Here is a 14635-nt window from a genome sequence, read left to right as displayed (position 1 = left end):
CAATAAACTGGAAATTAGTGCACAAGCCAAACAAATTGTAATTGCCGCCTCGTCCTATAGCTATAGTCAAGCTATAGTCAAACTGAAGAACACTACCTGATGACCATTCCAATAAACTGGAAATTAATTCATCCAAACTGAGGTCTATCCCATGAATTTGCACTCGTGCTAGAGAAAGACAAACTCGTGGTCTTCACTAGGTAGTGAAGAAGCCAAAAGCCCTTCCATTGCTACATTTTCAATAAAAACAATAAGAATTGAGAAACTCAAAAATATGGGAATATGAAAAAATGAACAAAAGATTCACAAATACAAAAAGATTAATGATTTTGATACCATTGGTTATCAGCTTGACTCTGATGTCCTTATTATTAAATATTTAATAAAAGTCTCATAATATACGAAGTAAAATTTTTATGAAAAAAATATGACATCATTAAATACGGAACATAATAGAAATTTGACGAGACTGTTCTCAGACAGTAATAAAATTTGATGAGACTCTTCTCATTTGAGACCGAGAACTGAATTGAATTATAATAGATTTTGCCATCTTCTAAGCCATTAGATATATATACATGTCCCCTTTGAAAATATACATAACCTTTCAAAATATACGTACTCATATTCTTTATTGTTGTTATTTTCTATTTTTAATTTTTAACTATATCGTGAAGTCCAATACATGGGAAAACTTCGATCAACAATCATATACATTACACAGCATTAATGATGACAACGTTGGAGCTTCCACACTCCTTGAAAACCAGCACACAATTCCGAATTTCATTAAGCATAATTCAATCCAACACTCCCTCTGGATTGTTGGAAATATAAGCGTTATGCTCCAAGAGCCTCAGCATTACATAAAATTACAATTTTGTATGACAACATCAAAATTGGCTTGGAGGCCAAAAATATATGAGCCCTCCATGAGATTTTAGTATACAGATTCATGAATTTCTAGAATGAATAATTCCTATAATGTTCTCTCCCAGTAAAAATATGTCACGGCTTCATTCTTTCCATTCCTTTGAAGATGATCAAAAAAACATACTTCAAGACCCCGGTCATAGCAAGCCTGTCGGTTTAATCCTTTTGTTCGATTGATGTTGTGCAACCCTAGAAATTCATTCTTAAGTTAGTATGGACTTCTTACCTGGCTGAAGTGACATCAGCCACTTGGAAATCAGGCCAAGCAAGACATTCAGAATCTATACGAAATTCGATCAGGCAAGACATCCAGAATCTATAGCAGTTGAGAAATCGACTGCTAGTAATTCAAATGAAATTAACTAATTAATAATACAAATCCCCCAAAAGAAATTCTGGGGGTATGGACTATTCAGTTTGAATATATATAACAAATTAAACCATCAAGCCTCAAACATTGCCTACACAATAGCCCTAAATATATTTTTTATTAATTAAAATTCCCTGAAGGGAATTACAAACAACCATCACTAAGTCTAACCACACAAAAAGTTGCTCACCTTGTAGAACCCAATCGCTTTTGGGCGCATTGGTTGATCATTGGTTTGATATTCTCAAGAGCCTCTTCTGCAGCCTGGAATCAAAGCAGGGCATTATTCTCACAGATGTGAAATATATGTCCAAAACATAAATTGCACCTCTATTATACAACTAAGCCCCAGTCCCGTCCACAGTATAATAGAACTGGCATATACATAAATCCCACGTAAAAAATTTCATATTTCCATTCAAACAGCAAACAACTAAAGTTAGACCACTTAAAGTCAAGTATCCTATAATATAACCAAGCCCCAAAATTGCATTGTAAACAATATTACAGAACTTTAACATAACTGGCATCTCCCACTGTATATTGATCTACATGGACAACCAAAATAAGTCAATGAGGCTTAAAAGCGCGTTCAAACCCACAACAAGAGTAATAGGAATGGAGGAATTCCTAAAACCTCTCCTGAAAAGGAGCAAGAAAGATAAGCAATGAACAAACTGACGACAAAGGAACAACGAAAAATATGAACCTGTAATACGGAAGAATTACCTACATGATTCAGAAACAAAAAGAAGAAATATGGACAAACAATAGTTCCGTGATTGATTCAAACAATGACATCTTGATCTACTCTAAAAGGTCAACCAGATTTGGACAAAGGAGAAATAAGCTATATTATCACAAGTATGGAAGTATAAATAGTTACCTGCAGCTTAGCAGCCTCCCAAGTTGGACTGATGCTTTTCCCTAGGATTTGTCCTGCTACTTCAACCTAGCACAAAAAAATTAATCTTCAGTCTAACTTTCATATCTTATGGAAATATAAACTTCCTGCACTGCGCATTCCAAAAACTTCCAAAAAATTCAAAACATACACTGAAAATTGGCATTGCCAGTGCTACAAATCATGATACATAAAAATGATAGTTACAAAATGTTTAGAGTAGGGACACTACTTCTGCATGTGATTCCCCAATGTTTGCAGCCTCATTTGGAGGTGGGTTTTTAAAAACAAGGCTAAGCCCCTCCTTTGTGCACTGAAAACAAAGAATTACAGATTAGATTTTAACTGCAACACTCGTTAGAAGATTTTTCAAGGAATCACAATAACTTAAAAGCATTTGTACTAAAAAAGAAGTAATGCATCACCGAGAAGCATGGAAGCTTCTTTCAATAATAATAAAAAAATAAAGAACAGATTAACACTGAACAGCTATTACTCTTATGATAAAATTTTGCAGAGGATCCTCATACCAGTTCCTTCAGTGCAACAACCGGATTACATGATCCTTTCCTGTTGTCATCTAACCTATGCTGGACACTAACTGTCTGCTCTGATGTACTAGCAACTTGTATGTCACCTGTAGAAGGTCTTCCAACAAGCCCTATAGAGTTTTTCGTTTCTCTCAAAGAAAGCTGTTCTCCTCTTCCACAAAGAACCTCTGTATTCCTGCTAACACAAACAAAATCAATACATTTTCACTATACTGATATATTTGCAATAGATATGTTACCTTTCCATGGATATATAAAGAAGCCCTGCGAATATTTACAAATCTCTTGATTGTATTTCACCTCACCTATTATAGCTATTCCCACCTCCAGATGCTATGAAACCAGGCTGTGGTGTACGGTTCCCTACAAGAAAAAATATATTGTTTTGTGAATTAATATCATATGCACTACACAGATACCAATAGAATGATACAAACAGAAGAAATAAAGAACCATCTAAGCTTCTGAAACAAGATGCATACAGCAAAGAAGAAACACACTTGATTCTTGAAGAAAACGACAAAAACAGATAGATTGTATATGGTAAATCAAATTCTCCAATTATTGCAATTAGCCATTCTAGAAATCTTTTAGTGTGAAAACTACAATAAGAACTACAATAATGTTTCACTTAAAAGTTCAATTGACAGCAATGTGTTTCTTAATATGTCAATTCTCTTATAAAATGGGTAAAGACATCCCCAGTAAATTTTATGTAATGTTATAAAGGGGTTAACTCTCTTATAAAATGATGAACGTGCATGAATAAAGCTTGAATGGATGTAGCCAAAGATTCAGGGAGGTAAATCATTAGATAAATTAATACAATTACAGTTTTCTCCACAAATACATTCATCCCCTTGAATAAAAAACATAAAAACCTAAGCGCCTCCATTAAGGTAAACATCTAGCTAGTACTTGGTCCGATTAAAAAGTGAAATGATTGCAAAGAATAGGAATACCTGGAAAGGAAGAGTAATCACGAAACATAAACTCACGCCTCTGCTTATTATTGACACGGAAGCCCTGGAGGGAGACACCAGATAAATTTTATGAAATCTTGTCAAAGTAAACCAGCTATATTGTCAATTTGAAAAAAATTATTCATTGACAGTGGAAATGCAATACCCAAGTAGTGATATCCATAAGCATGAATGAGGCAAAAAAAATTATTGCACTTCTGTAAAATATGTAAATGCTATAACCTGTATCCTAGCATGTGCTTCTAATAAGAAACGAAGTCTCAGAGTTCTTCTATGTACCTCTTTAGGTAGCCCCCTTCTAGAGTCACAATTATGCCTATCCACGCCATGAGGATATTCTGGGCCACCATAATAGGAATTGTTCTTAGAATGTACAATATCGATAGTTTGAGCTTATGGTCTAAAAGCTAGCCCTTGAGATGATTTTATAAGTTGGGGGCATATTTTCTCTTCTGCTCCTACCCATCCAAAGGGATGTTGATTAAGTTGGGGATTCCTTTGTGGCATAAACCTCAAGGATGATGGAGGATTTGCAGAGTTGGAGTTGTGCACCCCATTGTCTTTTCCATGCTGTAAAATCAGAAGTCTCCTCCTTGTATCTGGATCCAACTCACATTCAGGGATTTCTCCTTCTTCCCTACCTGGTGAACCATCAACACTTGCTTCTGAAGTACCAACAGTAATAGAATGAGAAGACTCTATAGGTGGAACTGCATGAGAATGTTCAGGAACCTTGTCATGTGGTTGGGATTGGCTATCAGATGGAGGACTGACAATTGGTTTTTCTTGCTGAAAAGGGGCCATTAATGATTTTGGATCTTGAGTGTCCATCACAACACAGGCAGCGCTAGATTTTGGAACTACATTTTCATCCTGAAGCAACAATCAAAACTGTAAACAATAATATCATTTGCATAGTGGGCTCTAATATACTTAAAACAGTAAACCAAGAAAACGATGGGCAATCTGTTACAACTAAAAATTTGCTCTGACTGCTTGAAGCTAATGACCAGTTACAAAATCTCATCTGAGGATAACAAGTAAAGAATTTTCTCTATTATTTAGCTAGTTACTCATAATATAGCCAACCCAGCATTAAACACTAAAAAGGACTGCAATTTACATGTTTCAATCCCCTTTCAGATTCAACATAAATCATGCCTTCTGGCACAGGCAAGTCATTATTGCCATTTGCTATAGCTGCTTCATCCTGTACCCCACACCCCCACAGAAGACAAAGAACAAAAACATGTGTCAGGCTAACTTGATGTTGAAGCAGTCATGGTACACACACAAGGATATAATCCAAGAGCAGAATATGAAAAACATAATGACAAAGAGAATCTAGAGTTAGGACCTCTCTCACCAAGTAGTTGCTGACATCAGGTGCAGATGGAAGATCTGCCACATTAGTTTCATATAAGATTCTGGCCATTGTTTGAGAAAGGCCCTCATCAAAATCTCTGTAATAACACAGACATCCAACAATATTAAAATGCATGTAGTTTTTGACAACAGAAAGGACATTTATAGTATAATCAAATAGAACTTTAAATGAATTTCTTTCTTGCTAGTGAAACAATATTAAAACCTTTCTGCATCCAAACTTAATACAAAAACATACTACTCACTTAAAAAAACCACCTCTGACATTACAAGCTACATTTCTTGCAATACATAATATTGGTACAGGTTGACCTTTCTGCAAAGCACATAACTAAGAAATTAGAGGTGTAAAGTTGGACTCCTCCAAGATATGTTTATCTCTCATAATAATAATGGATCAAAACAGGAGAAATAAACAGTACCTCTTCCAATGGAGCATAGTATGGTGCAAAAGCTGGAACAACATGAACACGAGATTGATCTCTGTCCTCCCAAACCTTCAATCGGTCATCTATTACCATTGCAATCTTGGGGTGGCAAATCCCACTACGAAAGACATTAAGTAAAGACTTTTTGAAGCCTGTTTCAGATGAACAGATTTAAAAAATAAGCAAACACCCAACAGTTAAGTTGATACATTTAATAGCAATCTAAAAACTTAAACAATCAGTATGTTTATTGACCAATGTTGCGAGCAGCGATTAAATCGTGATTTTTTCAAAAAAATTGCAATCCGATCCCAAAAATTCGTGACGGGTGGAAACAGCGCGTTTAAAGAGCTGATTTTAGGTTTTTTTTTGTCATTTTTTTCAGACAGTTGGGCAAGTTTGAGAGATAAGGAGGAGAAGAAGTCATCTACAAGGGCAAGAGAGGAGAAAAGCGAAAGAACTTAGCATCCCAAGCAAGAAAAATTCGAGTTTGGACCAAGTTTCTTCAGCGCAGCGTGGTTTCCAGGTATGGGCATCAAATTTGGCCATTTTTTTTGTTTTTTTCTTGTTTTTGCTTGGGTTTCTATAACCCATTGATTTTCAATGATTTTTTAGTGGATTTGATTGTGTTTTTTTTTCATTTTTGTTGCATACAATGGAGAGGACTCATTTGGTCAAAAATGCAAAAACTTGATTGTTAGATTTATAAGTTTAATTTCTTCTTGTGCCCAAGTTTTTTTTGCATCATTTTTGTTTGGATTTGAATGTGCATTTTTTCATTATTGTTGCATTGAGTTGAGGTTTTTTTGTCAAAAATTCAGTGTTGTATGTAAATTTTATTTTTATTTTTTTAACATGCAATTCTTCTTGTGCCCTAGGTTCAACTTTAAACTTCATCTTACATTAAAACTCAAGAGTTGAACAAAATTACAAACATGCCAAGGAAATTGGACCCTCTGTGGGAATTTGGTGAATCTAATGGAGGGTTTGACAGATCAAACTTGAATTGCAAGTTGTGTGGGTATCATTTGACATGGGGGGTATACAGATTGAAGTGTCACCTTGTACAAATCCCTAGACATGAGGTAGGGCCTTGCACCAATATAAATCCGGAAATCATCCAAAGAGCCCTCAGATCATTGGAAGAAATAGAGCAAACCAAGCTATCCAAGTCAACTCTGAAGAGTCAACTAGCAGTGACTAAAGTTATAGGAGGTGAATATGAGAGTGGTACTGGTTCTACTTCAGCATTAGTGTCTACAACCAACCCTATAGCTACCTCATCATATTTTGTTCCTTGAACCACGCCTGGTTCATAACCATCTATCTCTTCAATTATTAAAAAAAGGAGAAAGAAGAAGCTAACAAGTTGTTGGACAAGTTTCTTCTTTCGGGTGATATTCCTTTCAGTGTTGCAAGGAATAATCCATTTTTCCAGCCTGTTGTTGATACTATTGCAATTGTTGGCCCAAGGTACAAAGTCCCTTTTTATGATGACTTTAGAGGCCGCATTCTTCAAAATTAAAAGGTTGACTGCACCAAGAGATTGGAGGAGTTTAGGGCATCATGGGCACACACAGGATGCACTGTGATGTCAGATGGTTGGATCGATCAAAAGGGTAGAAGCCTTATAAACTTCTTGGTTAATTGTCCCAAGGAAACAATGTTTATGAAATCTGTTGATGCATCGGAACATATCAAAGATGCATGATTATTATGTGATTTGTTGGATGTGTTTATTTTGGAAGTGGGTTCAAAACATGTTGTCCAAGTCATAACTGACAATGCTGCAAATTATGTCGCTGCTGGCAAAATGCTTATGGAGAGGCATCCTACTTTATTTTGGACGCTTTGTGTTGCACATTGCATTGATTTGATGTTGGAAAGCATAGGAAAAATTCCTTTTGTTAAAGATATTGTTGGCTCATCAAAAAACATTACAAAATTTATATATAATCATGCATTTGTGCTTCACTTTATGAGAACATTCACCAACAACAAGGAGTTGGTGTGCCCCGCCATTACACGGTTTGCCACTAGTTTCATATCTCTTCAATCTCTCTTGACTTCTATGTGGGATGTGAAGATAATGTTTCTTTCAGAGGAGTGGTGTGCTTTAGCATTTAGCCGCAAACCAGAAGGAGAGGCCATATGCAGATTAGTTTCATACCAAGAAAGCTTCTGGGCAAGAGTACAGGAGGTGTGCAACATTACTAATGGTGACAAGGCCAAAGAATCCTTTCGAACCGATGAGGGAGATGAGGGGTTTCAGAAACAACTCCTCCTATGGGAAGTGATTGATGAACGATAAAACAACACACTCCATCGTCCCATTCATGCTATAGGGATCGACTTGAACTCTGCATTTGCTTACCCCTGTGGGTTCTAATTTGATGCCAAGGTCATGGATGGATTCTTCACCTGTGTTTAAAGGATGGTGCCATATCCAACAAAACATGCAAAAATCTCCAAAGATATGGAGATATACAGAATGGCAAGTGGCACATTTAGCTTTGACATGGTTGTGGTTGCAAAGGCTTGCTATTCAAGTGCTCAGCCAAACATGTAGCTCCTCAGGATGTGAGCACAACTGGAGTGTATTTGAAAAAATACACATCAAGAAGCGCAATAGGTTAAAACTTAAAATATACCAAATTTCCAATTAATATTTTGAATTCATTAAATAACATTTTTTTATAGTTATTATTTTATGACCCTTGTACAGGTTGGAGTCCCAACGACTTTATGACAAGGTCTACGTCTACTACAATCTTCGATTGTGGGTGAGACAACTTGAGAGGACACCTAATATGGAGGCTATTTCATTGGATGGGATTGACACCACTGCTACATGGAGGGTTGAGGCAGAGAGGCCTCTCATGGAGTCTGTCGCTGATTGGTTAGAGCAAGAGATAGTGGAGGGGGTAGAGGAGGAGGAGCAACAGGAAGAGGAGGCGACACCACCTATCCAGGCTACCCCTGTCACCAGTAGAGGACATGGTCTACCTCCTATAGCTCCTAGTTCTTTAGCTTCCAGAGCACAATAGAGTCTATTGCCAACTCCACCGCCATCTACATCTAGAGGGAAAGCTATTGCATTTTCTCGCAAGAGGGGCAGAGGAAATCAATAATATTAGTTATTTGGTTCATTTTATTGTATATAACATTATGACTCATGATATGAGATACATTATTATATTTTTTGTTGATATTTTGAGGCGAAGTTGGGACTCAGGACTTATATTCAAGACATGATTCACTGTTATGTCACATGTGTGATGTAGCAAAAGAAATGATATTACACATCTCATATATTAGTTCTTTTATCATATTTATGTGTCAATGCATTTATTTTATGTTGTAGATGCTTTAGATAATAATAAAAATTTGAAAAAAAAAGGAATATTTTTGTATTTGCCGATTTTTCTGACTTTTCCCCTCGTTGATTTTATCCCAATCGCATTGTTCACAACATTGTTATTGACATCACAACATCAATAAAAGGATGACCAATTAACTGAAAACACCAATTCCAACATATTGTCCCTCAAATTTGAAAAAATGCTCTAGATAGTGTATATGAACCACTTATAAATATAAATCTATATTAACCAATATAGTGCTTGCTTTTGGTTGGCAATATTACCTGGCTTGACACAGACAATACGATCAAGGAGTTCATTATGACTGATTAAGCTTGCCTCAGGATCAAGAAGCCTCCACATCTCCAAAGCGTAATCTCTTTCCGACATAGTGCAAATATAAACCTCAAAACGTTTGCGTCCTTTAGCAATAAGGTAATTTTTCAAATCTTCCCAAGCAGGGCGCAGCCTAACAAGGACACTGGTATCTCGAATCTGAAATTGAAAGTGAAAGGTTAATGATGATATTAAATTACCCAAGGCAATTGATAATATAATTTAACACAAAATCTAACTCACCCGGTGATAGAAAGCTAGGTTCTAAATGAACAGTATTCTAAGTTCAAAGAAGAGAATAAAAGTGAAAATTGCTAAACTACAGTGTTTATATATTTCCTGTGTGAAAGGGGTTTCAGAAGGAATGGTGAACCATGAAAACAAAACAAACACAGATAGATTCAAAACACATTGATAGAAGTAGATACACCCTAAACACAGCCAGCAGCAAACAACTTATATGCTAATAGTAAGACACAGAAGAAAATAGGAAACTAAAATCCAAAATATACAAAGTAAAAGATGATAGAGAGGAAAGAAAGAAAACGATGATAGAGAGGAGATTAAAAAACGAAAAATTCAATGACAAGATTTCAAAGCCTTAATCAAATCCACTTGGCAACTTGGTCTAATTACAGTGACTTGAATTCTAACATACCATTGTACGGGGAAAACAACAACAGTATTAGAAATATTCCTTCATAACTACAATCATTAGGACTTAAATTCCACAAATATTGAAGCAGAAAAAGGATTACAATGATCTCACAAACTTCAATCACAACACCACCATCATGAAACTCATCCACACTGTTTTGCTGGTACACCAGTGACCAATCTACTTACCTTTGGATTGATGCGTGTCAATATGGTATCCCGCTCATTCCATCTTATAACTGGCCGCATGACAGGCGCATGGCTATCAGATGGAGGAGGAACAACCTCCAACTGAGCCTTAATAAACTTTCCGTTGTCACAAACTTGATCACTCTCAATATACTGCTTTAAAATCGCTCTATCTTCCTGATATCTTTTTATCTCCGCTGACAATCCAGAAACTCGTTGGGGATCAACCTCTTCAAACATCTTACGTCTAAGAATTTCAATGCGGTCTTCAAAAGAACGCATCGTATTAGCAACAACAAGTGTTTCATCCAAATCAAATACAATTGCTAAGCATCTAAGATTTAACATTCCAAGACAAGAAGCATACAGTCCAGGGACCACATTGAAACCCCAAAAACAAGGCAGCTGATTCTGCCCATCTCCAGACGACATTGGTACTAAATGCAGCTCATTCCCTCCAACAAGCACTACAGCAGTCTGCATACCCAAAAGAAATGCCACAAGATGAGCATGGACATCTTGAGTCTAAGAAAATGTAAAACCAAAATACTCAAATTTAAAGTTTGATGTGAAAAAGCAACCCTAACACTCAATGTTAAATAGCCATCACAACATTATGCAACATTCTTCCCTATAGCATGCTTCAGTCTCATTTATCATAACATGAATGTTTACTGAGATAACAACATACCAGGGAATCAACACCATTAAGTTTTGAAGCAACCCCACATTACAAAGGTTTAAACTTTTAACCGCCTTACTACACACTATTCATTGCCTTTGAAAACTATACTTGACATATAAACGAGTCCCACCCACAAGAACACTGCACTGATAATTTGATTATACTGAACATGAACAACATACCAACATCTTTGAAGAAACCCTATATTGCAAAGGTTTTGAGCCACCTCACTACACATTATTCATTTTCTTTGAAAACCATTAATATTTGGAGCAACCCTATAGTACAAAGGTTTAGCCACCTTACTACACATTATTCATTTCCTCTGAAACTGTGCTTGGCAGATAAAAGAGACCTATCCACAAGAACACTGAACTGGTACTTAAAATCATACTCTAAATGCAAAAGGTCATACTGAACAGAATGAGATACCAAGGAATGGACACCATTAAGCTTTGAAGCAACTCTACATTGCAATGGTTTAGGCTACCTATTCATTGCCATCGAAATCAATACTTTGATATATATAAGAGTCCTACCCACACAGGAACACAAGACAGATACTTCGATTATGCTCCAAATGCAAATGATCCTACTGAACATGAACAACACAACAGGGCCCCTACATTAGAAGGGTTTAACCGCCTTAGTAGAATATAATTAAAAACAACAAAGAAAAGAACAAAACAAAAACCTAAAAAAAAAAAAATCCAACCCATAAGAACACTTAACTGATGAAGATGAACTACATACCATGGAATCAACACCATTACGTTTTGATGCAACCCTACATTACAAAGGAAAGCCACCTTACAACACACTATTCAATGCCTTTGAAAACTATGCTTTACATAAGAGTCCTATCCACAAGAACACTGAACTGATACTATGAACATATTGAACATGAACAACATACAATGGAAGGAAAACCATGAACATGAACAGCATACAATGGAAGGAAAACCATGAACATGAACAATATAAGCAAAGAAAACCATGAAGCTTTGAAGCAACCATACATTAAAATGGTTTAAGCCACCTCACTACTTACTATTCATTGTTTTCAAAAACTATGTTTGACATTTAAAATAGTCCTACCCACAAGAACACTGAACTGATACTTTGATCATACTCCAAATGCAAATGATCATACTGAACATGAACAAAATACCAGTGAATGAACACCATTAAGCTTTGAAGCATCCCTACGTTACAAAGGTTTACGCCACCTTACTACACACCATTCATAGGCTTTGAAAACTCTATTTGACATATGGTGTCCTACCCACATGAACACTGAACTGATACTTGATCATACAACAAATACAAATGACAACTTACGTAGCTTAACTCTGATATATAGTAATGCAGGTAAAACATGTTTCCAAAAAAAATATAAGACCAAGCAAGAAAATGTTGCCAGAGAAGTGTCAAATAGAGGCAAGTACCTTTGCTTCTTGTAGGCATGCATTATAGAGAGAATTTAGATTTGTCTGACCAGGTTGGGATTGTTGTTCCTTGGGCTTCATTTTGAAACAAACCCCACTTGATGCAATGGAATGGAGGACAACCAATGGTAGACACCTTTTGCTCGGGCTTGAAAAATACGAGATCCGAATCTCGTTCTTAATTGTGCTCATCAACTCGGTATCCTCATATTGAGGGTATATGGACACTTCTCCTATGTATGTATCTCCATTGTAAAGGATGGAGCTGACCTCTTCAGCACCCATTTTCACTGTTAACCTGGCGAATACTTTTATAAGAACTTTTTAAGTCTGTTACAGATCCGAAAGGGAATGCAAAATCCCCCCAGTTACTGCTGTCTATCAGCATCCACTCTTCCTTCCTACACACAAGTTGATTAGGTGTTAGAATGAGATTACATTCGTAGAAATTTCATTTAAACTATAAATTCGCTTAACAATGGGTAACTTTATCAATCATGTCTCTGAATTACCATCCAAGTGTACAAGTATTTTTAAATGATTTAACCTTTTGGGTCTGAATGACGTTACATGTAAACAAATACCTACCTATTTCAGTGTCATGATCCACAGTCAATGCAAAAATCTTGCTTGTGGATCCAAAAGACAGGCGAATTTATACTTTCAACGCTTATCTATTCACTGCCCTGAATTATTGATCTGACCAGGTGCTATGTCAGAGGTTGGTCTGATGCTCTGCACTAAAATAATGACTCTAGTTTCAGACACGGAAACATCGTTTCTTCCCAGTTTGACTTTCAAGATGAATCTCTCATGACTGACAGGTTAAAACATAAGACTCCTTTGATAGGGGTCTGAAGCTCTTGTACAAGGCCCTCAAGTTTCAAGTACCCATTAGTTTATTCTGCAGCTTCTGTTGCCCTTCGTTAAATTCAAAATTTAAAATTAGCTGCCTCGGCCTGTTTATCCCGATGGTCTTTTCTACTTGGTTTTCGCCTCGTAGGGTTTCAAGGTTAATGGCAAATTTTCCAAGAGAGATCGGGAAAGGATGACTTGTAGCCGCACCAAAAGTACAAAATACAATTTCTGATTCGAAACCCTAAAGGCGATAAAGTTCTCTGCCAAGAAACCTCGCAACAACGAACTGCGACTAAAAGACCCTAAAATGCCTACACTGCAAATTCATGTTTTATAGGGCCGAATGGGTGAGAGGATGTTTAGGAAGCAATGATTTTCAGTCTGTCCGAAGGTAATGGGAGACCTCAGCAAGCCCTCTCGAGGAATTTTTTTTCTCGCACACTAGAATTTACACAATGTATCTATTAGGAAAGCTCGATAACAAGAACACTCTAGGTTTCATGTCCATTTGCCATGAACAAACCCAGGCCCAATATTTATACAGAACAATGGGGGTATTCTGGGCAATCAATTGGTGACGTGGAAAAATAACTTACCAACTGTTCAAGCCCTAAAATTGGCCCTCTTAAAAATCACAATGTCCATGGTACAATATATCTCGAAAATAAAATTTTCTTAAAAAAATCTCTACGGTGATTATGGGTCCAAACCTTTGGTGGGGGACTCGTGTCTATCGATCGGCATGCGTGTAAAGCCAACGAGCAAAAAGAAAGTGACACTCGTTTAAGTTTGATAGTTTTACACTCAAGATTAATTCCCTTAAATGAGTTTAGTGCTACATAGAACTAGTTTAAAAGTGACACTTGCCAAGTGGAGGGTTTTTACATTTAATAATTCATTCCTTCGAACAAGGAACTTGTTTTCAAAACGGCTATTAGCATAATATTTTTTTTTTTAAATATGTCTAATTATATACTTTAAATAACATGGAGTGATACTTTTTATATTCAATATTTTATTATAATAATATAATATAGTATGTTTTGATTAATACATTTTATAATATATTTTTGAATCTCAGATGCGCACGTTTTGAACCGGAGCTCCTGCGCCCTGCCCTTCCTCGGCCTTTGCGGTCCTCTGCAGGCCTTCTGCCTGGCAGCCCCTGCTGTTGGGCTCCTTGTCTTTGCTCCTGGCTTGCCCCTGCCTCGACTGATCCTGCGATCTTGATTCGGCTCTCGGCCCGTTATGGCCCCTCCGGAGGCACCACCGGAGGAGGCTTTCCAGCAAGCGTTCTCCAACCTGGTTCGTTCTCTTCCGCCTCAGCGAAATTGTCCCTCAGTTACAAAGTTTGTGAAAAAACTAGAAGGGTTGCAGGAAGTTTCTCTGCCCCCAACCTTGCCCCATATGGCTACCCTTGCCTTAGCTGAAAGAGGCCTTATTGGACAATTTACAGGTCTCTAGCCCTCTCCAAAAACAGTGCAGAGGTGGGTGGAAAGGAACTGGTCAGACAAAACTCAAGGGAAAATCTCTATCAGATTTTGT

At 36.8% G+C, this 14635-nt stretch overlaps 1 protein-coding gene across 1 annotated transcript; it reads right to left on the bottom strand.

Annotated features, from left to right (window-relative positions):
• Positions 1 to 759: 759 nt before the first annotated feature.
• Positions 760 to 13711, bottom strand: LOC149247003 (RNA polymerase II C-terminal domain phosphatase-like 1). Its single transcript, XM_089443084.1, has 17 exons — positions 12821 to 13711; positions 12233 to 12633; positions 10100 to 10576; positions 9202 to 9412; positions 5550 to 5707; positions 5373 to 5443; positions 5099 to 5204; positions 4865 to 4951; positions 4356 to 4614; positions 4021 to 4133; positions 3721 to 3784; positions 3064 to 3121; positions 2738 to 2936; positions 2440 to 2520; positions 2190 to 2255; positions 1494 to 1567; positions 760 to 1122 (listed from the first exon to the last, which is right to left on the bottom strand). The coding sequence occupies exons 2-17, from the start codon at positions 12515 to 12517 to the stop codon at positions 1071 to 1073; spliced, it is 2361 nt and encodes a 786-aa protein (XP_089299210.1). The 5' UTR covers positions 12518 to 12633; positions 12821 to 13711; the 3' UTR covers positions 760 to 1070.
• Positions 13712 to 14635: the final 924 nt, after the last annotated feature.

This window comes from Pinus tabuliformis, chromosome 7 (assembly GCF_031772625.1).
Source record: "Pinus tabuliformis cultivar Carrire ecotype Pingquan chromosome 7, CPIR1, whole genome shotgun sequence".
In the NCBI taxonomy this organism is placed as follows: domain Eukaryota; kingdom Viridiplantae; phylum Streptophyta; class Pinopsida; order Pinales; family Pinaceae; genus Pinus; species Pinus tabuliformis.
Note: the sequence above shows the minus strand (reverse complement) of the source record. Positions and strands in the feature narration are given on the sequence as shown.